This window comes from Aythya ferina (genome assembly GCF_964211825.1).
Source record: "Aythya ferina genome assembly, chromosome: 2".
NCBI lineage: Eukaryota > Metazoa > Chordata > Aves > Anseriformes > Anatidae > Aythya > Aythya ferina.
Window position 1 is genome coordinate 92,077,015 of NC_140297.1, and position 27,105 is coordinate 92,104,119.

At 39.3% G+C, this 27,105-nt stretch overlaps 1 protein-coding gene across 8 annotated transcripts in view; it reads right to left on the minus strand.

The window, feature by feature from the left end:
• Positions 1 to 27,105, minus strand: part of EPB41L4B (erythrocyte membrane protein band 4.1 like 4B) — a 169,372-nt gene that overhangs the window by 19,001 nt on the left and 123,266 nt on the right. For all 8 annotated transcript variants that reach the window (XR_014689205.1, XM_084508190.1, XM_084508187.1 and 5 more), the window contains 3 exons: positions 15,237 to 15,341; positions 11,560 to 11,698; positions 10,995 to 11,072 (listed from right to left, as the gene is read on the minus strand). Coding sequence is in view for 7 of the 8 variants with exons in the window: in XM_084508190.1 (XP_084364316.1) it covers positions 10,995 to 11,072; positions 11,560 to 11,698; positions 15,237 to 15,341 (322 nt within the window). In the remaining variant the exon portion in view is untranslated. The remainder of the gene's footprint in view (positions 1 to 10,994; positions 11,073 to 11,559; positions 11,699 to 15,236; positions 15,342 to 27,105) is intronic.

A 27,105-nucleotide genomic window follows, 5' to 3' on the forward strand; every position in this document is an offset into this window, starting at 1 on the left:
TTAAAGACATCTCTTTGAAAGCAACTGAAGGAGATTATAATGCTGCAGTGGACAGGAAAGGAAGAAGGAAATAGGAGCGAGGCCAAATGATGACAGTCCCGTCCCTGGAGGTCTGTTTGTGGCACTAGCTCAGGGGAAGAAGCACGCTGTGAATAAGTGTCACGAGCAGATCCTGGTCCCCAGGCAGGGATTCCTGCCCATCCCAGCAGGAGCTTGCAGGTGAGCCAAACGGGGAGCTGGGGGTTTCCTGCGAGGCGCATTTCCAGCACTGCTGCCTCCAAGAGCCTTTCCCAGTACCACATTAGATGGGGACCAAAGCACACAGAGGTCTTGCAACCTCTGCTGATGTTATGGCCCCTGGGAAAATTGTGGTTAACTCATTCAATTCAGAAAAACCTTGAAGCCTTTCTAAATTGTAAGAGGAGCAGAGGATGTTCCTGTCAACCCCATTCAACCCCATAGTGAGGGAGTAATGAGGGGACTTATGATTACCTTTCTGAGCTTCTCCCCAAAAGCCTTGGGACAGCTGAAGTCTAAGACCTAGGATACTCTGTTTTCTTGGGGAGGTTTTTTTTTTTTAATTTATTTATTACTTTGTGATTTTTTTTATTGCCTGCTTTAGGAGTGTGATGCCCGTGAGTTTGGGAATTAGCTGTTCGTGGTGCAGGAATATGCCCACTTCAGCCATACTGTAGATAGGAAGGAAAGCCTTAACCCGTACTGCCTAAGTGCCCATGTTCTTGGTGGGGGAGAAAGCACAGTTTCTCCAATCCTTTTTTTTTTTTTTCTTTTCTTTTTTTTCTTTTTTTTCCAAACCATAGCAACAAGACAGGAGGGATCTGAAGGGCAAACCTGCTTTAGAGGCACACACAAACGTGTGGCTCTGCTGATCACAGACACTTTGAAGAGGCTGAGCTTTGTCTGAAGTCTGGGCAGCTCAGCCACTGATGCAAACACATGGGCTCTAGCTGGATGTGAGCTCCTGAGCTTCACGGTTATTGGTCTTGACAGTTTGCTTGATTCGGATGCAACACAAGATGAGTGCCAAAGCGTACACAAATTCAGGTGGTCAGAAGCCCACTGTACTCTGCACATGAATTCCCAAATCCAGCATTGCCAACAGGGTTCCCAGCAGAGCACATGCACATGCCTTGGTGTGAGTGCCAGACAGCACGGGCACCTTCATTTTATACCATCTTGGCAACGTACAGCACTTTGCCAAAAGTGGCCAAGTGATGTTCCAGTGCATCAGAGCACTTCAAGACTCTAGCCAGTTCTTTGGCAGAGGACCAACAAATGACATGAGCTTGTTAAACATGTTTTGTAGAGATTCACTCTCCTGACCTCGCTGGCTGTTCCTCCAAGAGGGGTGGGAGGTCGGTCTTGGGTTGCTGAACATGAGATGAATGTCCTGCCATAAAACAAGCCATAAATACACAGTTCTTCCACAATGATGGTTCTGTGGCCAAGTTCCAGGGAATAACTCTAAAGAGCATGCTAGAACTGCTCTCTAGTCAGCAGGCTTGAACTGCTGTGATGTAGAGGACATCTACCCATGTAGAAATTTTCCTCCTCAGTCCAAAACAGCTTAGCATTTTGTTTTTCAGTGTGATGCAAATGGTAATGAAAAGAAGAGGACCCTTTCTGAGCTCAGTGGATTTCAATCCAGTTACCATGATAGTTGACTATCTGGATTTAAGCAAGTTTTCTTTCTTCCACAATTAAATGACAATTTTCTGCTATGATCCACAATACTTGGGATGAGGCACAGAAACTGTGCAGTTACCAGAAACATTCTGAGATTTAGGCAAACTCACATTTATCAGTTCCACTTCCCATTTATTTCTGTTACTGCCATTCCTCTGAGTTATGAGACTGTAGTAAAAGGCTCTGTACAAAGGCAAAGCAACAGATCTGCCCTGATGAAAATCTCACAAGTCAATGACTGGGTCTCTGTTTCATAGTTGTTTACTGGTAGACAGGCTATAACAAATTAAATAGACAATATGCCTCAGTAGGAGACTTCCCCACTGTGGTAAATAACAGTAAAAAGCAGAGGACAGATCAATAGATGAGAGAAAGTCATTGATCACATAGGTCTTGCTGATGGCTCCTCAGAAGACGCTGCTATTGGAGCTGCTTAGGAATTCTCGTCAGAAAATGACCATTCATTCAAACTCAATTTGTTACAAAAGAATCAGTGCTGATTTAATTTTTTCTATACTTAAAAAATAATAATTAAAAAGGTTTTTATCTCAGTGTTTTGTAAGAGTAGGTAGAGTAGGTATTAGTGCCTAATTTAGAAATGATGTTTTGTTTGGAAATGTGAGTTCATTGAAATTAATTAAGGAACATTACTTGAAACTGAGACACTTCAAAACTACTAAAATGAAAGCATTTCCAGGTGGCCTGATATTTCACTCTATGCTTCCAACCACTCTCTGATATTTGATTGAAGATGCTTTCCAAAATGCAGACTTTGGAAAGAAAATGTAGACAACTAGATTTTACTTTAACCACAGCAAAAGAAGAAAAGAAAGAAAGAAAGAAAGAAAAAAAAAAGATTCCCTATCAGTTCTGATTATTTGAGTGGTAAATAAAAACAAAGTTTACTTGCTCTTTTTGCTGTTTTTACAAGTTGAGTCACCCACCAGACAGTCAAAAAAAAAAAAAAAAAAACAGCTCGGAAAGCAGATGTTTTCATTTTCAGTTGGAGCTTGGAGGCATTCAATTGAAATTCCAGAGAACAGCCAAGCAGTTAGCATCACACTTGCTATCGCACTGGAAAAATGTGAATTAGAATTACACATATATCAATTCATTAGTGTGTTTGAAAGAAAACAAATACACAATAGTTACTCACTGGAGTCTAAATGCAATTGTCACTAATCACAGTGAAGAAGAGAGATTAGGAACTTCACCGTCGCAGAGACAAAAGGAATGATGTGCTTCTCAGGCCAAAGGAAAGGTGATAATATGTCTTTATCAAAAGACTTTGAGACATAATAGCTGCATCACTATATTTGTCTCATTGAGAGTAAGCATAAAGAGATATACCTAGTTTCAAGCAGGCTTTTGCGTGGAGGCTGAACATTTTTCTATTACATGGATTACTGTAGAGTGGAAAAGTGGACTCAGGCTGTACATACAGAAGTTGATGCCCTATGTCTGAAAAGCCCTGCAATATCAATTGTTCACTTTCTCTCATCTTAGGCAGGTGTTACACCTGCTAACTGCTGCTAAGGATATGAAGCACATTCTCTTGAAAAATAAAGCAAAAAGATGAAATAAAACAAAAAAAAAAATTGACCAAAAGTACGACTGAACACATCAAACACGATTAACAAAGTTATGCAGGTTCTAAAAGATTTGCTGAAGATGCCCCTTCTCAGCTTGCAGTCGGAGGTGGATGTCAGCCAATTTAAAATCGGGCTGCTTGCATTTGCCTGATCCCCTTTACTTATTCTGATGTTCCTTTCAAGCAATAAAGAAAGCTGCTACTGTGGTGGAATGATCACGTTTTTCATGGGGAGGCAGGAGAAAGAGATTGCAGGTAGCATTTCCTTTTCTTTTTTCTTTTTCTTTTTCTTTTTTTTTTTTTTTTTTGTTAAGCTGTGATAACCTTTGTGATGCTCAAGTTTTCATGGAATCACAGAATGTTTGAGGTTGGAAGGGAGCTCTGGAGGTCCCCTGCCTTTGTTCATTTTATGATTTCTACAGGCATGGGGCAGGCACATGGGATGCTAGGGGACAGTTATAACAGCATCTTAAAAAGTACAGAAATGACTAAAAATAGCTGTATATGGCAGATTTTATCACCTCTCCAGGAAAAAACTCCTGCCATCTTGATTCAAACTATCTTCTGACAACACATCTTTATCTGTCTTCATCTCAAATTTTATTAGAAGTTTGCCAGCGGGTCATTCAGTATTTAAAAGCAGTGAATTACAGAGTAGGCACAGTGCAGCATCACATGCCTGCACTTTTTTCCACTTAACACCTTCCCCTCGTTTTGGTACCTTTTCTTGCTCATGTACACATCCTATCCAATTTATCACAGTGTCCACTGGTGCATAGTCAGCAGTGAATTTCACCTTCTGGATATTTATTTTTATGCAGAATTCACTTTCAATTAGTTAAAGAAATAGGAAAGTGTTGAATCATCTGTCATACGTTTACAGAGCGCACCAAGTTGTTCCGTTGAGCAAAAGGGGCTAAAGGGAAAATAAACATTCATCGAGCCAATGAATTTAAATTCCTTAAACTAAGGGCAAAATAAAAGTAAATCTAAATGTTCACAGTTCATCTTTTAGCAATCTCTCGTTCTGCTTCTCGACTAAGTCAACGTGCCCTTCTGTAATGGGCAAATGGGAACAAATTCCCAAACAGTTGGGAAGCAATCAAAGCATTTTGTATTTTTTAGAGAATGTTAAGCTAAGATCCAGCAGGCAGTCTCTGAATCTGACTGCATTCCCAGACACTCGGTTATCTTGCATGCTAGTAATTCAATAGACTGCTTATGAGACCGGCATCCACCAGTAAAGCCCCATGCTCAAACTACGTGCAGAGCTACATATTAGTTGCAAATCCTATTTATAGTGCTTTATCCATGCAGACTATCAGAAGCAGCTATCAGGGAAACATCCAGTCCAAAATGCATTCACCCATTATTTTGGCTGCTTAGGCACCATGATTGCTTCTAAATGTGCTAAGTCCCCTCTCTGGTTATTAGCATGCTTTATATAACCTAAATGATGCTCAGGTAATTTGCATTTGCTTGAATCAGACACTGTGCTCCCAGGAGCCTGGCACTGCATGCAGCACTCAGTACTTCCCCTCTGCAATCCCCCATCAAACGTCTCATACTCAATTTGACTGAGCAGTACGCTGCACCCCTTTGAATTGTGTTCTTATCTGGTTGAACATGCAGTGCCCCTTTCTTTAGCAGAAAAAAAGGCTCTTTGCAATATCAATATTTCAATTTTCAGTATTCCTTGGGTTCCTATAGAGTTAGATTTATTGCCTGTTGCTACAAGCTTTTTGTATAAAAGTAGATTGCTTTAGCAATTGCTGCTCTTCGCTATTTCTTTATTTAATATGCAGTTAAAATGCAAAAAAAATGAAACTGGGAATAAATGTACATTTATCATGTTGCTTACTGCTTTGGGTTCTTATGTGTATGTGTAGCTGTACATATAACAGACAAACCACTCCTTTGTGCACATTGTTTTGCTAATAATTGGCTATTGCATGTAAGCTACCCTATCTGAATGTGTAAATATTGTAATTGAGAGTCTGGCTCAGAAAACAGCATTTTTGAACTCATTCCTTTGACTTCAGGTCATATTTATCGCTTCTCATGAATCTTGTAGTAAATCTTTTCTTTTCTTTTCTTTTCTTTTCTTTTCTTTTCTTTTCTTTTCTTTTCTTTTCTTTTCTTTTCTTTTCTTTTCTTTTCTTTTCTTTTCTTTTCTTTTCTTTTCTTTTCTTTTCTTTTCTTTTCTTTTCTTTTCTTTTCTTTTCTTTTCTTTTTAAATGAAGATATGAAAGTTTCTGATTTTGAAACACAACACATAGCCTACCTAAGTTTTAAGAAGACCTATTTTATCTTCAGTATGTAGTTCGCAGTAAGTAAAGCATTTATAAATTTGTCTCTGACTAAGATGTTTTACAGACCCCTGGGGATGGAGAGATACTTGATCTATATTTTCAGCCACTTGTAGTAGTTACATGCTAGATAGTGCTCTTATAAAATATTGCATTATAGACACCTGTTTAGAAATCAATGCCAAAAGGACTGACTGTGGAGCTATTTAAAAGTTTTATGTGTTTACCTGCCTTCCATTGAAACATTGCTTTGCATATGAGGTGAAAAGTTACTTAAAATGAAGGCAAGAAATACTGAACTCATTTCACACTCCATTGTTCTTTGGCTTATTGCAACCTTGTAAAATTGTCATAAAAGCTTAGCAACTAAAAATCCAGTCAACTCTTCTTTATCAATATAATAAATGTTAATGAGGAGTGAAATGATATTATTTACTTATCCTCCCCTATGTGCAGGAGGCACATATTTACTTATCCTCCCCTGTGATATAACTATCTGCTGAGAATTTGCAAGGATGTTATACTGCCCCCATCAAGTTACTAATACTTCTCACAATCTTACCTAGAGATGACTGCCTTTTGACCTGGATGCTTCATTTTATTTCCAAAAATGTAGGTGCTAAAGCATCAAATTCTGTATTCTTTCAAACTTAGTGTGATCACTTCCAATGAACAGGAGTGTTTACACTACTAATGCCACTACTGAAATAAAATATTTGTTTTCAACTCACCTTAAATAAAAATATCTAGGCCTACACTGATGGCCATGTATTTTTCATTTTTAAACTATTGTGCCAATAATTTGTACCTCTTCAATGTTGTATCTCAAGTTTTGAAAAAGCAAATAATTGTCTGCTTACTCTTCTCCACCAATAGATGGCAGGTGATGCTCTAGAAATTTCTCCAATGGATACAGCATGAAATAAGAACATATAGAGTTTGCAAGTATACAGCTGGTTGTAAATCAATGCTCTCTGATACCTTTTGAGATGTGATCATAGTTAAGTCCTATCCCATTCACTTTGTATTATAAACCATAGCCAAAGTTTAGAAATAAGTACATTTTATATATGACTGTTCATTCCTATTTATTTTGTCCTATTCCATTAGGTCAAACAGAAGTTTTCATACATTGCCTTTCTGTCTCGGTTGGGAAGGTACTTGTCAGCACCGTGTAGCAGCTGCCACATTCACTCAGGGTCTTGGGACTGAGCTTTCTGTAATCAAACAAGAAAGCTCTGCATTCATACCCATGTCACAGATCATGCTGGCTGTAAGCTGGAACAGAATAGCTGCAAGCTTAAGCTTTGATTTCCAGTTCCATAAAAGCTAGAAAGATGAGAGAAAGATGCAGTCTGATGGCAGAGCCTACTACAATGCTAAGTAGGCAGAGCCTACCACAATGCTGACTAGTTTAAAAAAAAAAAAAAAAAAAGAGTAAGGATGCTTATGATATGATACTGTATTTTTTCATGTATAACATATCGAAAACAAACAAACAAACAAACAATCAATCCAGTTCCTTTCTGAAACACAGAATGCAGCAGGCATTAAACCTTGATAATATACATGCCAGGCACGGTGTTAAAAGTCACAATGAAGTGGTACAGAAAGACAGGGATTTTCTTCTGCATGTGCTATAATGATTTTAAAGACTGCATGTAATGCGTTGTAATCAATTAACTATAGGATTTACTTGAAAATTGAGTAGAGGCATGCATAAACCACATGGTTTGAAGAGTGCAAAGCACAGAAGGATACTTTTCACTTCTAGGCAATCTGCATTACTAAATATGCATTAGTTCTCCTGCAAAATGATTTTCTGCCTCGCCACTGCCCTGTTGTTATTGGCAGTCTAAGTATTGATGACTAAGTGACCATTAGCGCTCAGCTGGTTCTCGTATACATCACAGTAATTCCTCTAGGCTGACAGAATAGACAAATTTGCCTGCTCTGATCCCTGCATGGTAGCCTGGATGAATACTATTAGTCCAATCTATTCACTAATCCTTCCATTTTTATAAATTAATTTGATTTTGTGAGCTCCACTTCTAACTCTAACCCTTAGTGTGTTTTAAAGCTTCCACTGTACGGGCAACAGCAGCAAAACATGGATAAAACCCAAGGCCATCAAGAAGCATCAATGATCAAACACTGAACAACAAAGATCACGCAGCTGAGTCAGTGACTATTAATCACTCCCTGCCAGTGATGTTACAGAAGAGAAGGGAGGATGTCTGAAACTGCTTCAAATTAACAGCTCTGCAGTCAACGTGGGAAGTTTGGCAGCATATATCAGGACCAAAATAAAGTTGAGTTTAGGTGTGCAATTTAGGTGCCTTATTCCAGGCAACAAAGAGAAGTCAGCTGCCTGAATGCCCCTCAGCAGGAAACTCTGCCTAAGTAGGAACCTGAACTCCCAACCCTATCACCTCAGGCAAATGAGGCAGCATGAATGACCCCTTCAGATAATGCACATGTCACTGGAAAGGAAACAAATAAGGGTATAATTAACAAGCAACAAACCAACTGCCAGACCACAGTGTGCAAACCCAGCACACTACTGCTGAATTGCCAGTTAACATGAAGCTAAGCAGGATGTGATCTTGACCCTTAAATGACAGCACACGTTGCCACAACAGAATTTGTAAATATTCAAAGTGGCTCAAAGCTATGTATTTATGTATTTAGCTTGCTTTTGTTTGGAGCCTCACTCCCTTATGAGTAAACTTTTCATTCAAATCTCAATTGACAGCAACCTGTAGCCAGTGAAACTGCAGGGAAAGGTCTGTAAACAATAACTACTCTTTAGAGAACAAGCTGACCTTTATAGACATTAAACAAAACAAAAAGGGCTGATTGATGCTGTGCAGTACAAGCTCTCTGAAATATTAAAACCAAGAAAGTCATGGAAGGTTAGTTTATGAACACACAGTATGATATATTATGTCAGTGGGTGGTGGGGTAGGAAAGGGAAATGATGACTGGGTGAAGTTTTTAGGGAAACAAAACAAAACAAAACAACAACAACAAAAAAACACTATTCCCTTGTCTGGAAAAGGAAAACCATGTAATGTTCTCTTCTATTAAATGGAAACAAAACTCAAACCTATGTTGTCTAGGGCAGGTCAGCTGCTAAAGTCTCCACGCCTCATTTTCAAATATTCAGATTATTAAAGTTAACTATGGTGTAATGTTTTTTAGAATAAGAAATATATTCATAAACTCCAATTATATAATTACTATTATATGTAATTAATATAATATATATATAATATATATATATATAGTACATATATAATAATATACAATTATATAATTAGCCACAAACATGTTATTAATACTACGAAGAACAATGTAACCTATCTGTTTCAACCTGCCTGTGTCTTATCAGCCTGAACTACTGGCAAAGACTGCAGAATGCTGAACCCTGCATCTTTCTCTCTTTCCTCTGTTCCTTTTTAATTTTCTCTTCCCCCAGAAACATACAGGGGAAGGTAGTTTGACTCGAATACCTTTCTACCACTTTCTGGAATGGGATGGTTTCATGATCCAGCACATCAAGAAGGTCCCAGGTAAACCTTCCCTTTTCAGTAGACACTCCTCATTTTGCTGTGGGATGTTCAGGTGCAAAAGCAGACTTGTCCCTCCTATATGGTAGATGCAGGAGCAGTAAGCATGGTAGTCTCAATGCAATTGCTAGTGCTGGAACAGCTCGCTCACCAAGGAGCCCCAGGGCTGGTGGATAGAAGGTGGATAGAAGGCCCCTTCAGTTTCAATTGCTGCATTTAAGAGATCCAACACCTGCATTATAAAAGTCTGGGGGTGCAAGGACTGGTCAGGAACAGGGTGGGTGGTGATAGGACTCTGATGGCAGGTGAAGAACACAAAACCTGCTTACTGAACCCCTGAAGTACACATCAAGTGCCGTTATGGACTTTGTGAAGAAACAACCCCACAGGCTTAAAACTGCACAAGAGAGAAAAGCCTTGCAGATCTCTCTGTCCCTCTAGGGACAGTGTTTTCCCAAACTGCAGCATGCCAGTGGCAAACTCAGAAGCTTCCTAGCTTCTGCCCAGTCCCATGCACCAAACCTGCCTTTCCACCCACAGCAGCAGGTCTCTAGGCATAGTACACCCAGTGCCCCTACCATAACTCGCTGCTTACGCGGGACTCACTGGAAGCATGCCAAGAATACCAGGAGAATCGCTAATCAGCATGGTCTAGCACTGCAATTAACATCAGAGATCTAAAGACTAGGCATCCACAGAAATGGAGCTCATGGAAATGTGAGGCTCCTGGACTCTGCAGAGATGGCTACATGCTTTCAAAGCCCAAAAACTATAACTGGATATCCCCACCTGTTCTGCAAGCAGGGAGGAACCTAGGAGGTATACTTCTTTGCTTTGCCAGACCTGCAGGGGAAGCCACGTTGCTCTTCCAGCAGTGACAGGACACAAACCGTTACCTACAAACTCGTACCATAATTTCTCTGAAGTAAAAGACACATCCCCACAACACCTTCCTGATACTGTAAACTAGGACATAACCACGTATTGAAAGCAGTGTCCAGAACAGGTACTTCAATACAGAAATATTTATGCCAAGAATGCTGTTATGACTCTGTTATGTATTATACACTTAAAATGCAGTTTCTAGAAGACAGCAAAAACAGCTTTCGACAGCAGAGCTATCTGGCATTAGAGCTATTTGAAATGCAGGATGACTTGGAGAAAGTTAAGGATCATACTGTGATCCTTCAAGTAATCTGCTGGAAATCTGAGGTGAAAGCCTGAGATCACTGAAATCAAGTGGCATTTTGATTTCAGTGGGACAGCATCTCTCTTCTGTTTTTAAGCAAAAAACACAAATCACATACCTTTAAAAAAAAAAATAAGTTAATCGTCAACATTACAGACTATTTTGCTTTAATCTGAAGCAAAACACTGTGCTAATGAAACACGGAAGTGCAAGTACATGTCTTTGGGTTGCCTGTTGGATAAGGTCTGAACAAAACCTGTGCTGAGAAGGGACTTTCCAGACAACTCCCAAAAGCAAATCTATGATCACATCATGAATCTACGGTAAGGGGACAAAAGAGGCTGGTGAAAGCAGTGGAGCAAAGTGTAAGGTTATCCAGGTAGAAGAGAAATGAAAAGTCATCCAACAATAAAAAATCACATTCAAAAGCTCAGCCATAATTGTTGATGTGAATAGATTTTCTACGATGCAGAGTTTGACAGGTGCTCAGGATTATTGCGTATCAAGGAAATTTATTTTATTCCCGTGCACCATCCAACCCACTGCATAGTAACCCATTCATTTCAGCTGCACAGAAATTATTGAAAACTTTTACACTTTTCTGGTTGCAAACTGAAATTATTTACCATAGGTGTGGCCTCTGTGAAATCCATCAGAAGGTCACCTGGCTCCAAAGCAAAAGTACTCCCAGCATCTGTGGAACTCTGAAAAGCAAAGGAGAAACACAATTTTGAAGAAAACATTTGGTTTCCTTAATTCTTGTTGTGCTTTTGTTGTTGTTGTTTGTTTGTTTGTTTTTTATTTGTTGTGGGTTTTGGTTTTATTCCTTAAAGCACAGATTGTCAAACAGATTTCAAATTTCATGCAATGTTAAATATGGGCACTCAGGAGAGATGAACAACAAAGCCATGCACCTTTGAAATCAAGGCAAAAATTAATTTAATGCTGGTCTATTGCCCCCCAAAGTTGATGAAAACCTATTATTGATTTTTGTTGGGTCTTGGAGTGGGCTCTGAATATTTCCTGGCTGCTGCACTTACAAAAAAAGTTATACATATTGTGACAACACTGGATTAAAACCTACTCTGAAATATGGAATTATTTCATCTAAGGAAAACATTACTTGCTACTCCCTCCCACTCTTCCTGAATACTCTCCCAACTGACATAAGATCAACTCTTTGCATATTACCTTGCCGCCAGGCGAAACCTGCGTTTGTCCTTCTGACGTCTGTGGTGTACAAGTTTTCTGTGACCCGGGAGATGCTGAAGACACAGAGGTTGATGCCGCTGCTGCTGCCGCCAGTGCTGGTGGAAGGTCATCTTCATCACTGCAGTTGATAAAAGCAGACAGATCTTCTCATTAGCATGTATCACCCGACTTTGAACCCGACTTCTTCTGGAGGAGGCACCGGACATCTGTATGTCAGCTCAAGCGCTCTGGAATGAAATTCTGTCCCATCTGTAATGCAGTGTTTACAGCTAACTTGGCAAGTAAGTTGGATTTTTTAAGTCTTAAAGATCCCTCAAAAATCAGTTGGATAGTTAACCCTCATCTACAAATGGAAATCTTAAGGGCATGATGTGCAAGTAGTGTTTCTATGGAGCATGTATATGTGAATACATGAACTTATTTGATATTGCTCTACTTTAATGTTCATAATTTCTTCTACAGAGGTTGACTGTATTGATAAGAACAGACCTCGTTAGATCCATCTACGGGACCGACTGCTTTACTGGCTTAAGACTACCCCTTAGTCTTAAGGGGATTTGGCACACAGTTGCTCCATGATATAATTTCCAAACTGGCTTTAAAGGACTTTGATCAACTTGAGGAGGAGCTCTGTAGAAACATTCTTGTGAGGGTATGGTCTTCATGTTCCATTTATTCAGTTTACAGAGAAAACATTTAAAACATTTAATTCAAACCCAGTTTGCACACTTCCCTTGGGCTTTAGGACATCCAGCTGAGCTCTTTCCATCTCACCTACCATCACCACTAAATGAAAGCCAGTAGAGAATATTGTACCTTCATTTACTTTTGTAGACCCCCATTGACTACAAATTATTGGGATCAGTCAGCCCTGGGTCAAAATTTTTCCAAATGCTAATTGAAATTACATGGAGGTAAACAGAGTTACAATTTGGCATACACAACCTTTATTACTGGGAATGATGTGTAGAAAGGAAAGACTGTAATTTGACAGTTTAAAGCATGGGGATTTTTTTTTTTTTCTGCTCAGAAAATGGCACAAATTTTAACAGAGCCCTGCTTTTAAATGGCACAGAGCCCTGCCATGCCAGTTTGATAGACATTTCCAGAACACAACTGTGCTTGGTACCTGTACAGCGTGCCTGTGCAACACAATACTTCAAACCCACGTTACACAGAGGGTACACAGCCTTTCTCTGGATTGTTTGGATGTGTTGTAGGGTTTTTTTGTTTTTGTTTTTGTTTGTGTGTGTGTGTGTGTGCGTGCGTGCTTTTTTGGGGGGGCATAAAGGTATGGACATTAATGACATCTTTTCCATGCTTCATTTTTTATCTCTTCTGGGTAAGGATAGAATTAATCACCACAGCATGTGGAATACACTGTTTTTATGCTGGAAAGAAAATGCAAAATCTTTCGGACCTACTAAGTAGATGTTTTATTAATCCAACAGGCCAGATTTTGGTTGTTGACCTAGTTAATCTTTCTTTCAGAAACACATTGCTGACATTTTTTCTCAGCTCTTGCTCCCCTCTCTCAGTAGGAACACATTGGCACCCTCCCCATCCTTGCTGGGAAAAGCTGTTCTGTTGCAGAGAAGGAAGTGGAAAATTGTCGAGAACCTGCCAGTTCAGGCTTCTTCATGTCTGGGAACCAAAATGTCAAGGTCCAGTCTTATCAGTCATCAAGCTATCAGCATGCTAGACAAAAGTCTGAGCATTGGCCTTCTTCACCGTATACCTTGAGGTATCTATTTTTGTTATTCTATGTCCATTTACCAACATCTCTCCTTCATTAGTGGTCACCTTCTATTTACTGGTAAACACCTTACAGACTTTTTTTTTTTCTCTCAGACTCTTAAAAACTGATTTCTCAGTAGCCTCACTATTCTCAGCACCACCTTATCCTACTACCTTACTTGGATGGTTCCAGTGGAAATCTGATTTTGCATATATAATGTTACTAAGATATTTTTTACCTGAAAATTGTCTATGCAATGTAACCCCGCTCTCTTTGCTACACAGAAGTATTTGAGGACCAATTTAACAACCTCCTTATGCTAAAGCTTAACTAGAGAACTTTTCAAGGTATGCATACAAAACACGTGACTATGCCTGCAACAGGACATGGATTTCTTGCCCATCCTTACACATCAGCCATCATATTCTCTTTATTATCTGCCACATGCATAACGTAATATAAGTGGTCCTCTATGTGCCACAGCTTTTTCCTTTGCTGGCTGCTATCTACAAAAATCTGTTTTATACAAAAATCTGAAAAATCAGATGCATCTTGAAATATGTAGGGGACTTCCTTCTCCTGGCTTCTAGAAAAAGAGGAAGTAGAAGTGGCATCTCACCCAAGAAAAGCATTCTGCTTTTTGAGCTCTGCTGGGCACAAGGAGTAAACAGACTCTCAGGTCTTGAGAACCTGCTCCTACCAAATGCTGCCATGTTACCTGTCATGTTACCTTCAGAATTAACAGGCAGTAAGGGAACCTGGGTTCTCTTCCCAGCTTGAGTTGTCAATTCCCATCTCCTGTTGCATTTTTAAACCATGCTGGCTGATCTGTTGTGGTAAAAGAGTCATGTCATGGTCTGCTGACCAAGCTGTGGCTGTGTGTTCCCATATGTTAGCCTCGGTCTCTTGGACAAATGTCGATTTGGCTAAATGCTCGTTTTCCTCCTAGCTTCAATTTGATTCATTCTCCTGTTTCTTCTCCTAAATATTTTTGTCATTTTTTTTTTCCTTTATGTTCTTGACAGTGAGACAAAATAATTGCTTACTGACATTTATTAGAATCTTTTTGGATGGAAGAAAAACTTCCACTAATTTTGCTATATATTTAGTGACACTAGAAAGTTAAATTGGTAGAGGTACTAATGGTTGCCATTCCACATAGAAACCACATATAATTCTTTCTTCGTTGCAAAATTGGTGTTCTTGTATTAGTATGTTTATGTTGACACTCTCTTTTATTCCTTTCTAGTCAGCTTAGTCCCCTAGGTTCTGGTGGCCTTATCTGTCGGTTCATATGAAGGACAAACCAACAAACTGATTTCCACATTTATTCAGTATCTTGCATCTCCAGACTCTAAAATTAGATGAACTAGGTGTAAATGGGATGTTAAAGCTCTATAGGCATAGATTGATCTTGCCAGGACTAAGAGGCTTAACTTTGCTACCATAACTGTAGCATACTCAGCAATTTCTGCCAGCGACAAAATCACAGAGCGAAAGAGAGCGTGCACCCTTTCTAGGAGGGAACAGCTGACAGCACAGCTTGACCACCTAAAAGCTAAGGACTGTTTCCCTCATTTTGCAAATGGGCTTATAATGAAGCAGACAGAGCAGCTTGCTCCAACACACACCATGTCTTTGACATTTCATGTGGAAAAGGGATTTTTAATTTCTAACCTGTAATCTCAGAAAAAGAGGGTCTGCAATTCTGAGGTTAGTATCTGCATAGGGATGGCAAATTCACAAGTTTTAAAAGCTTAAAGATTCTCAGAGATGAAAGGAACAGTATCAGTGTAAGATCATTATCATGTAATTGCATCCATGCCTTTCAGAAAGAGCAGCTAGAGCAATAATTAGCATTCCCCTTCATTTTCAGCTGGAGCAGGCAAAAACACAGATAGTGCTATATGTTACTCACAAGCTGTACTGTCTGGTTAACTTCCTCACACGAGAAACTTTAATTTCCTGCTTTTCTGTAGGGCCAGTTGATGGCGTAGTTTCAGGTCGCACTGGAGCTGGACTTCTAAAAATAACAACAAAAATACATGTGACACAGTCTTTATTTGAACTACTTCAGGCATATCAGCAAAGTTCTTACTCATCAACACATGTTTATCTTGCAAATAGTCGAGTGCTCATTGAAGTTCATCCTTTTATTATCCATCCATTTATAGTCCAGTGGCCAGTGTGTATGAACAGAAAAGGATGTGTGAATTCACTCTCCTGTGCATGGCATGCTCTTTATGAAAGCAGCAACTGATTAAAAATACAGAGCCCATGTGGAAGTGTCACTGGTTCCAAAGGACAACATTTTAATAACAGCCCAGCTATTCAGCCATGTCAGAAATATTTTCAACAGAACAAACAAACAAACAAACAAACAAAAAACTTTAACAAAAACTAATTTTATGAATTCTGAAATCTGCTCTGTTCAAAATAGTTTTCACCTGAAATTAAACATTATTTTTCTAATGAATAATGGATTTGATCCAAGAAAAAAATGTTTTTAAAAATAAATGTAAAACTGAGACACGTTTTAGATGCTCATGAATGTGGAAAACATCTGCAGAGCTTCAACTAAGGATAGAAATGGGAAGGAGGAGATCCATCTAAAAGGATCTTCTCTTCAACCATTTTCATTAGGGTTAACAAAGGCTTGAATACAAGATCTTCTTGACCTTGGGGGGAAAACATTTCAATCATGAGCCTAAATGACAGGAATATACAGGAATTATCTTAAATACTACTTTTATTTGAAGCAACATGTGATAATTAAGTGTACTCTATATGTATGAAAAATACTATAAACACAATACATATGCCACATTGAAGGAATAATCTGAAAGCATTGATTAATAATGTGTGAGCTGTATTCTGTCATCTAACCTGAAGTCAGATACTATGCCATGTAATTAAGCAGCCCAACTTATTGCTGGTGGGACTGCTCACACACTGAGGTACGTACCACAATTGGCAGAAGTGGGACAAACTTGTCTTCATTTTATATACTTGTGTTGAATTTTTCAAGTCCACCTGCATCATATGAGTCTCCTAAAGCCATAATAAAATAAGTACACAATCTTCACAATTGCAGTTCCCTCTGACACCCCTGTGGGTTTTAAAATTATTAACTATCTCTGATAACTTCTGAACTTGCTGTCCAGCTGGAACAGAGCTTATTGGGAAGGCGTAGCCATTGGACTCTATTTTCAGTTTTCCTATGTGTTTCTTGGTTGTTGGGGAGGTCACAGAGCATAGGTTTGAGGAATGGCAAGCATGAGAGTACAAAGGAAACACATACATCATAAACAAGACTCAACTAGTTCCACTTCCCAAGGAAAAACAACTTCTGTCAAGTGTTTTTCTGATTTTTGATCCCATTAATTTCAAAAATCCAATTCAACAGCAGCACAAATCATATCTCATTGCCTCCCAAAATCCAATTTCAGGGTCAGCCATTTATATCTCAGATTTGCAATGAAACTATTGCAGAATAATTAAGCTGGATTTTCAGACTCCTTGATGAATTTCTTAGGCTGGCAATTAAGGGGTGGATAATGGAAGAAAAGAGCCCCAACCATCTTTTTTCTAATGTTGAAGTCATTATATCTGATCTGGAAATCTGTGAATCAGCATCATGATGGAAGTCCCCAACGCCATCTTCATCAAGTCATGGTTCAGAATGGATGGCTGCTCTAGATAGGCTTTTAGTTTATATATTTATTTATTTTTGACAGCTTGTGCTAAACCAAAGGTAGTTTTTGACAACCGAAAAAAAATGGTAGTTCAATTTACTCAAAGTGATTTTCAGTTCAGGTTCTGACATAAGTAGGATAAATACGTTAAGACCGTTAAGACCTTTTTAATGACTGAATCTGATGGTCAAATCTCCAAGGGGTGTCAATGTGTGTAATTCCATTATTTTCAGCTCAGAAATACGTCAGCTGAAATTCTTGCTCTGAGTGAGCAGTCCCTACAATTCTCCAAAGGTGATAACTTCAAATTTTAAACCTTTCCATCATCTTAAGAAGGAACAAAACCAGTGGTATCAACTACACATGAGCTGAAAAATACGTGCTCAAAAAGTATAACAACCAATGCACTCATATTATCAGTGGGCTCAGAAAACAGCCCAATGTGTAACAGCAAAGACAGTAACAACTTTATTTCCAGTTCATTGCCACTTCATATTTCTGAAGATGGCATTATAATCCTCAATGAAAGTAAATGAGATATTTTAACAGAAATGAACATTTGAAATGATCATTTCTATTCCTTTGAAAATTTTCATTTTACAAAGCTTGTATATCTCCTTTGATTCTCATACATACAATTTTTAAACAAGGTAGGGGTAGGGGGTGGAACTTTTGAAGCAGTTATTTCAGCCCCCAAAGTCTTTTTTTAAAAAAAAAAAAAAAAGACATTGTGCTACTTTATAACTAAAGCAGTTTATAATGGTCTCAAAACAACAGTTACAAAAGTGATTTATACACATGAAAAGTTTTAAAAAGTTTTAAGTATGAATTTGCCTTGAAAAATTTTTTCCCATGAAAAATTTCACTCAACTGTAATTAAAGGTGTTCGAGAATCAAATGACCTATTCCTTAAACCAACAAACAGATGAAAAACACATCCTCCTTTGAATGCTACAAATTTTCAAGCAAACAGTTATAGAAAAGCCAAGATACAGTACCACAGGACACACCTACTTCTTTTTAAGTGATTGTAACTACTCAGATAAGCTTGATTTATATTATTTATCATGACACTTAAGTATCCCACTCATTTATCTTGCACAAACAATACAACTGTAAGAACAAAAACCTCTCTCCTTTTATTATAAAATTTTGTCATCTTTTTTTGTTAGGTGCCGGATGCAGTGGCTAGCTAGCTAACTACTGGTGATATCATCAGGTCTCTGTGAGAGACATAAGCACCATTTAATTGCACATTTTGAGAAGCTATGGGTTAGCTAGTATGCAAACTTAAGCAGCATCCGAATGAAAAGAAGCAGTGGCAATGCCTCCACCCAAAAAGGCTGACTGAACCTAGTCTACCATAAGCATGAGATGAAATGTTAGGCTGGTTTTACCAATTGCAGAGAAGGCTTCCTGCCCTCATTAAAACCTTGCTAGTGTAGCCCTTTCTGTACCAGCCTAAAAAAAACCTGACAGGTCCTGTTTCATCTCCACTATATGCCCTCCCCAAACACTGTTCCTCAGTCTGAGTATATTCCGAGCTGTTGCTACCCTGACTTCAGCCACCAGATGCAAGAAGAGCTCAGATTCAACACAGAGCCTGATCTGTTTCAAAAAATGTCAGGCTTTTAATACCACATACACTCTTAAAAAACATCTCTCTTATATTCCTGAAAAAGAAGCATCTATAAAGCAGAATGACCTCTATTGTTGTCTTCTGAATACTACAGCCAGAATATATGAAAAGATAGGCTTCTTGAAGAGAAACCTCACAGTTATTTTGGCTATTTAAATGGAGTCATTATGTGCAGATATGACCATTTGTAGTGTTTGGTCCTACACGTAGCAAATTATGTGGGCTTGAACAAAACCTGAAATGCAGGAGGTTTGGGAGGACCCAGGCTGGGGGAAAAAAATAGGAAAAAAAAGAAAAATTGCAGTGTGTTACAGTTCCTTTATAAGGTTCAGTTTCAGTGTCTTTAATTCGTATGAAACCTTTTCTCCTCTAACAGTATCTAATCACTACAGCATGAAAAGGAAGGCACTGAACTAAGACAGAGTTACTTAACGACTTGGCACCTCGCATAAAAATCTGTCACTCCCTGGTGAGAATGACAATAACAGCCATGAATGTCAGCATGTGGTGGTAGGTCACGAGAAACTGCCTCTGCCTGGGGAGCCCCAGCACACTTCTGCACAGCAGCCAGCACCACACGCCTTCCCGAACCAACTTGTGTCATGAGCCTTCACAGGAACAAGTCCTAAAGAGAGATCCCCAAAACAGAGCTGCTGAGAAATTCATTTTGTTCTCAAGGTAGCAGTCAATGGGGCTACTGAAACCAAAATTGCTTACAGAAGGAAGCACATTCTGGAACATTTCAAGGAACCAGAGGTCCACTGGATCTCCCTTGGGGACCTGATGTAGGTGCTCAGACAGAGGGACCTGGAGGGCACCACATCTTCCAATGACTTATGTGCCCTCCTCATCATCTGCCAAGCTAGCACCAAAGTCCACTGCGGGAGCCCCCTTTCTATATTTCTCTACAGAAATATACAGGTTTTATCCTTCTTTGCTTTCCATGTTCTGCTGCAAGAACTTCTGTTTGTCTGTTCTTTGCCACCTGGAATAAATCTCTCTCTCCCTCCATGCTCCCAGTCTCTGGACGAGAGGTGGAGGCTAAAAGCTCCATGATTTACAAGGATACAGCCACCTGCATGAAGGTTGACTTGCCTTCAGGTGCTAACTTATGGGGAAAGTAAAATACTGGCTGATTTTTGGCTTCAAAGATTCCTTTGAGTGTAATATGGTAGTGAAATCCTGAGGAGAAAAATGATGGGTAAAGGGAAGAAGAGGAACAATGCTTGACAGATGTGTTCTCTTGTGTATCGAAGACATAGCCTAACAGGCTAAACAAGCACACAGAAGCACACAAATCTTCTCAGCCTGTGTTCTGTTTCATTCTTTAGTTTCTTTTCCAAAGTTATGTCCACCTGAAGTTAAGAGACAATAATATGTGTTCTTTCACTCTGACAGGCAAGCTTTTCTCAGAAGACAGGTCAGCCCTCCAGAAGATTATTTGGACACTTGAAAGCTGTTGTCAGCATCAAACTTTCTGAATAAAGTGTTTTTTGTTTTTTTTTGTTTGTTTGTTTGTTTGTTTTTTTTTTGTTTTTTTGTTTTTTTTTTTTTAAACTGGGATTGTATATACTTAGCCGAAATACTACAAAGCTCCTTGCTGCAGAGTAGCAGCCTAATCCAAAAACATCTTGTGGGCTTTTCCTTACCTTCTTTATTTGAGCTCTGTTTCTTTTAAGGGACAAAATTCCCTCCCCTCCCTTGTCCTCATAATGAAAATGTATCTGCAGTCTAGATGAACTCGTGATGCTCCTGTGGTCCAACAGATAAATAAATGATGATAAAGAAACTGTTCTTTTCTCCAGCTCAGGAGCAAAACACCTAGGTTACCTGGTCAACACCCACAATCTAAACTCAAATAAATTACAAATTCTACCTCTCCGTACAGCAATCAGGACAGACATTAGAAACGCTGCTTGCAAAAGAGCCTAGGCACAGGTTAAGGGCACTGCCAGAGAAATGTACTTTGACTGGGGTATTCATCAAATTAACCTCATCTGGAAGGTCTGAGTTTTGCTCCTTTCTCTGTAGTTCTGAGATTAAGGATACAATTACAAACAATTCATCTGCATCTGACTTCAGGCAACAGGTCACAGAGGTTTTTAATACTGGCAATGAAGCTAAAGTACATACCCGAGTATCCTATCTGTAATCTTTAATGCAGACTGGTATGTAAAGGGTATGCAACAGTTCAGCTTGAAGTTATGAATTTGATGCAGAAATTTCTCGGTGAGGATTCTTGTCATGTCTTGTAAAAAGCCACAGTGGCTGATCTGTTAATGTCTCTGTAGGGGTGAGGTCAGGCTGATGCATGTTTAACTACTCACTTTGGTTTTGGTAAAACTGGTTGAAATTTCTCACGTGGAGAATGATTTTTATTTATTTATTTTTTGACTGACCGTTTAGTCCAACTCTGCCTACTTAAGTCCATTCTGATTCTAAGAAAACAAAACTTGATTGGATTCACTGAAGTTCAAGTCGGGGAAAACCAAGCACATAGTTTTTGATCAGCTTCAATTTTGACCTGCCTAACCATTCTTTTATATGTCTATTTGTCCAGGGAAATGTGTTCTTTCACTTGAGGACACAAACTGTCCATAATCGCTCAGGTGACTCGCCTATTTTCTACTCCCAAATGCCAACACAGACATCTCCTACTACAACTCTTGCTAGAACTTCAGCTCTGTGACGCTTACGAACTATATACTTAGAAACTATCCATGGTTAAAGCCCTGGACTTAAAGACATGGAGTCAGTCGGCAGTTTTTGTAAGAAATGCTGTTAGGTACAGTGTCCAGGAGAGCCTTGCGGGCCACAGCCTTCCCTATCAACTGAAATCCCTGAATAAAATTCCTAAATAAAATTCACTTTGTGGGTCTTGAAGTCTTGAGCAGTCGATAAGCAGACGTACAACAAATTCCTTTTCTATGAGAACATTTCTGCCACTCCAGAACCTTAGTTTTCCTTACAAAAAATGGAAGCTTTTTCTTTAGAAAAATATTTTCTTGAGTAATGATTCAAAAGAGTCCTAAGTCAGTGCCACTGACAGAAAAAGTCACTGTGTAGAGTACACTTTGTTGGATAAACTATAACAAACTCCCTGTATACACACTTATATGCTACCCTGACATTCACTGAAAGTCTAATATGGAGAGGTACTGAGATGCTAGCTTCAGATTGAAAACGTGTACAGATTATGGAAACATCTGTACACTTGGTACCTCGCTCATGTTGCCATATTCTGACAGCATGTTCAGAGAGACAAAGTTCTCTGAAAAAAATATGGTTCAAATTCACACTGCACTGTGCACTTCAGCAGGGTGTAAATTTGATACCAAGAGATAATAATTCAACTGTTAATACAGACAATTTCACTCTGCAGGTGAGAAAGGAAAGGGAAAAATGCAAGAATGCCCCCAGTATTTTGCATGGCATTCCTCCCTTGAAGATATATGGAGTTATATGTAAGAAATATAATCTCTTCAGTAAGAAAAAATGCAGGACAAAGGCACACCACACTGAAAGGCAGCTAAACTCAAAGCCTAGTGTATGTACCATGATGCATGATGCCATCGCAGGGAAATGTCATTCTGACGATTTGTATGAGCAAAGCTTACTCTGCAGTGGGTGCCTGTGATTTTACTTCTCCTCGTACAACTTGATATAATTTAATATTTTCCACTCTTCTTTTCTGGTGTGCAGCATCATCAAGCTGTGAGATAACATTTAATTTTATGTTACACGTTGAGCAGCTCCTAATGTAATTAGTCTTAATGTAACAGCATAATTTGGTTTTGGATGGAAAGATTTACAAAGAAAATTAGAATAAATGAATGCACAAAACACCAGCTGGTGCTTATACCTACTCCCACATAAGAAGAATATTTCTATTTGCAATCCTATGAAAGATGAGATAATTTGGATAACAAGGATCAACAAAGGGTGATGCAGCAGTTGGTCTAAACAGAAAGAAATCCGCAGACAAATCCTGAACTATGTGGGATGTAAAGCATGCCAGAGCTGGCAACAATCCAAAAGCATGTTACGAGGGAAAATAAACATTGCAGTTCATAAATGTACCACATGGAGCACAGCAGCAAATGCTTGTCACAGCAGTGACAAGAACTGTAGTAATTCATCAGGCAATTTGAGGGCTTCAGTGGAAGAGGGCTCTTTGCTGACAACTGGGCACCTTCCTCATAAATACTGGAACTTGCACTTTCACATGTGATCAGGATTTTGCATGAGAGGCTGTACAACCTCTGTCCTTGGAGTTTTTCAAAATTCAGCAACACAAAACCATGGCTGACCTGATCTAGTGTTGATCACTGTCCTGCTTTGAGCAGGAGCCTAGATTAGATGCGCTCCAGACTTCCTCTCCAATCACCAGTTCCATAATTCTGTGATAACTAAAATTTCTCAGAAACAACGTCCATTATTGCTATTCAATTTTTCAAAAGCTAACCTCAAAAGAGTACATCTTTAACTATCTAGACAGTCATGTGTGTAACAGTAAACAGCTGCTCACAGACTGAAGACTACCATTTAGCAGATGATGAAGAAGGTGTTGTTTACAACTACCAGTGCTTGAAGACCTTCAGCCAGACCACCAGAATCAGACATGTAACATACCTAAACTTCCCTAAGCTCCCAGAGACCACCAAGAAAAAAGTACACTGTCAGCAAAACCTCTCCAAATAATTCATATCTTACACATTTGACTTCAGTTGCTTATCAAACTTTGCTCAACTTTAGGCATTTTTGATAACATTTCCACCGTCTGACCTGTCTCAAGATGAAAATTTGGCTTGGCAAACAGGGTGTGCATGATGATAGCCACCATTTGGTCATATTTCAAAGTATGAGCAATTCCTAACATTTAGACAAATTTAGTTTAATTTTTCACACACTGAAATTCCTGAATCAAGTGCAGCTGAATTAATACCAGGAATTATATTCAGCTATGGAAGAGAATAAAATAAAGCTAAAGAGAACAAAATAAGAAATATGTAGACCTGTATGTTAAATGTAGCCAAACTCTGTGTATATGAACCTGTGTGCACATGCACACATATATACACACTGTAGAAATACCTAGGTGGTCATAGCCAGAGAGAAAATTGATACTTAAAAGAGTTTTCAGGAGAGGTTCATTTATAGATACCAGGGAAGTTGTGCAGATGGTGCTTCTGTCTGGCAAAGCATTGAGCAAGGGAAGGAATAATGAAAGGAATTCTCTTGATGGGGTTCTGTGGTTAGCCATTTACTTATTACATTTAACTGATGAAGCAGGCTGGCAATTAAGTGGGATATTTCTGGAGAGAAAGTTCAGGAAGTTATCTCGCTGGCAGCCCATCCCTTTACTAAGAAGTGGGTGAGGCTTATAAAGAGGTGAAGAGGTGACTATGTGATCCACATTCACTTGATATGCTGCAGGCAAGAAACCTCTGTAGTGATGCCCATGAGATGGGACAGGCCCATGAGATGGGACAGATGAAGAGGAGAGTGCGCCCAGAGATGATATTCAGCTGGGTAACTACAATTTTCATTTTTATATTTCCTACAATATTTTATACTTCCTTCACTATACAAACGTTCTGGCAGACAGCCTGAACCCAGATCTCTCAAGGCTAAAATAATTGAATAAAAAATCCCAATTGGAGGCAGGTGATGAGAGCCTTTACCAAAAATACGCATAAGAACACACAGTAATCTCTGACCTCAATTACATTAGATATCTAATCAGGGAATTCTCCCTGAGCACCTCTCCCTTGACACTTCCATCTGGACACCGAGTTAGATGTCTGGGTGTAAGGAAGTTTTCAAGAGATGAGACAATACCTCTATTACTTGCTCAAAATCTCTTCTGGCCCAATCAGCACTAAGACAGATCCTCCTCTACGAACACTAAAGAAGAGTATGTTCTGTTCAAAAGGCTTTTCTAGCTCTTGTAAAAGACAAATTCCTCTTGTTGGACTGACGTGACCACTGCCTTCCTTTGCCATGGGAGTGGCAGACTGGGCCCTTCCCAAAGAGTGATGCTCTCTCAATGAGTTTTTTGAATAGCTGAATAACTGAGAGCACACAAAATTCATCATCTGTAGAGACTCTGAGCTACCATAGCTCCTTCTCAACTGTCCTGATGGAGTTTTACTACTTCCTGTAGTAAAACTACAGATGGAGTAGATGTTGCCAAAGAACTTGGGGTGGGGGTGTTATTTTGCAATCTCTCATCAAATCTGCTCCAGCTTTGACTGAGTAAAATGAGATTGTACCTAACACTCTAAGTACAAGAAAGACATCCCAAAAGAAGTACTATAAAAATCACTGCAAAATGCTAATTCCAAACTAGAGCAGTATTCTCAAAAACACATTTTTGCTACATGCCTTAACAAAGCATTCCTCACTATGCAAAGTGGTAACTGCAAACTAGTTGTATTTCTTCTTAATTTGATATAGGCAATATAAAAGATAAACGAATACTCACAAATGCATAAATAACCCATTTTCCCAGGTATTTTGTCTTCCCTAATCCAACATCTTGCTCTGCCTTGCCCAAATTGCTTACGCCCCAGCTGTAGCTAGGCTGAACTTCTCTGTACATCTTATTTGGGTGTTGATGAAAACATGTGCTTTTAAGTCTGTTGCAACAGACCTGTAATAAGGACACCTCTAACTCTTCTTGGCAGGATTCCTGTGCCTTATCAAGATAACTCGGGGCTCTCCTACTTAACGCGCTTTTGAAATTCCCCTCCCACTGTTGCTTTCATTTGACTTTGTTCAGCTGAGAGCTGTGTCATGTGCAGCCTGGACGGATCCAGCTGTAGTAACAGCATAATTTCCCTCCTTACTGCCACTGTCCAGATCTGCTGCTTTGCTAGGGGTTATCAGCAAAACTGCAGAGTCAGCAAAGGGGATGCATGACTATGTCTCAATTCATAGTGCACTCTATCAGCCTTAACCAAAGAGTAAGGAAAGCATCAGCGAGGACACTGCAGCACTTACCGGGTTGACTCAGTCACTAGCTTTTCCCTCACTGAAACAGTTCTGGAGGGGAAAAAAAAAAGTAATTAAAAAAAAAAAAAAATCCTGTCCAGAGGAGGGAGAGTTATACAGATGAGCAGCACTGCTCTTCAGAATCCAGGAGGAGAGGGAACTGTACTCTCCCTGTGGCCCATCATCCTCCTGCAGCTTAATCTGACGTATACAGGTTAGGTATTAACTGGAAGATCAGATGACAAACGTTGTACTTCCATCCTGTGAACCTAACAACACAGCAAATTTCATAAGCCTTGTCCTCTGAAAGCAGAATAACTAGTGCAATTTCAGCATCAGCAGTTGTGTTTTTTTTCCCCATATATAATGACTTAGGTATATAAGGATCTGCAGTTTGCCAACAGACGCAGAACACAGGTGAATTAACCAACAGATGCATGACGACTTTGCATAAGCACAACATTTTACACCACTCTGAGGCCATACCCAACAAAATGACCACAGCCCTGCTTGTAGCAAAACTGGCTATACCACACATATATATATGAGTAATTGCTAGCTGAACCAGAACTAATTCTACAAAGAGCTATAGCAATTGTTAGACAAATTGAGTTTGCCATGGCAGATGCTAAAATAATTGCTCAGGGGGATTGCAGGCCATATCTAAGCAGCTAAATCATTAGAAGTGTAATCTTCAGACTGGCAATGGATGAGCAGAGATGGTGGTAGCAAAGAGAGCACAGTTTTTTAATCAAACAAGCACTACTGCCCTTCTTCCTCACCTTCTATTTCCTTGTTTGCATGAAGAATTCAAGCTTCAGTTAATGATCAAATCTGCATGTTTGCTTACTAGCTAGCCTGAACAAATGTTGCAAGGTCTTGGGTCTGGAAAAAACAGAGCATTTAGCTAGTGTATTGTACAGTCATCAGAAATGAAATAGAGGAAGTCACTGGCCCTGCTATAAATCCCTTGCCAAAAGAGAAGAATATTGTTAAATAGCCGTGGCAGTTACTGCTTTCGACTGGCAATACGTTTCCTTAAACATTCACACAGGTGTTGTCTACTGGCACAGACATCCACAGGAATGTCTGCATGGGTACTTGCAGGAATAAAAATAATTATATTCCATGTGGAGGACTGCTTTACAATGGATACTTGTATATTTCTTGACTGAAGCAGAGAAAAACTCCCAGGTTACGTGTCTGACCAGTATTAATCAACCCTTGACTCTACTCACATGCAACTCCTAGCAGAGCAAAGTCTCATTTGTGTCTATCCAGGGCCTCAAAATAGAGGTTGCATATAGGAAGCTTGTGGCAAACAGGTCACATGCTGGCTGTCTGCAGCCATGCATATGTCCCTGCAGAATGAGGTACCACTTGAAGGAGAAAGAGAATTGGTTAGACACTACATTTACTTTGCATTATTATCCAAGATCTGAATGCAGGCTGTTAAA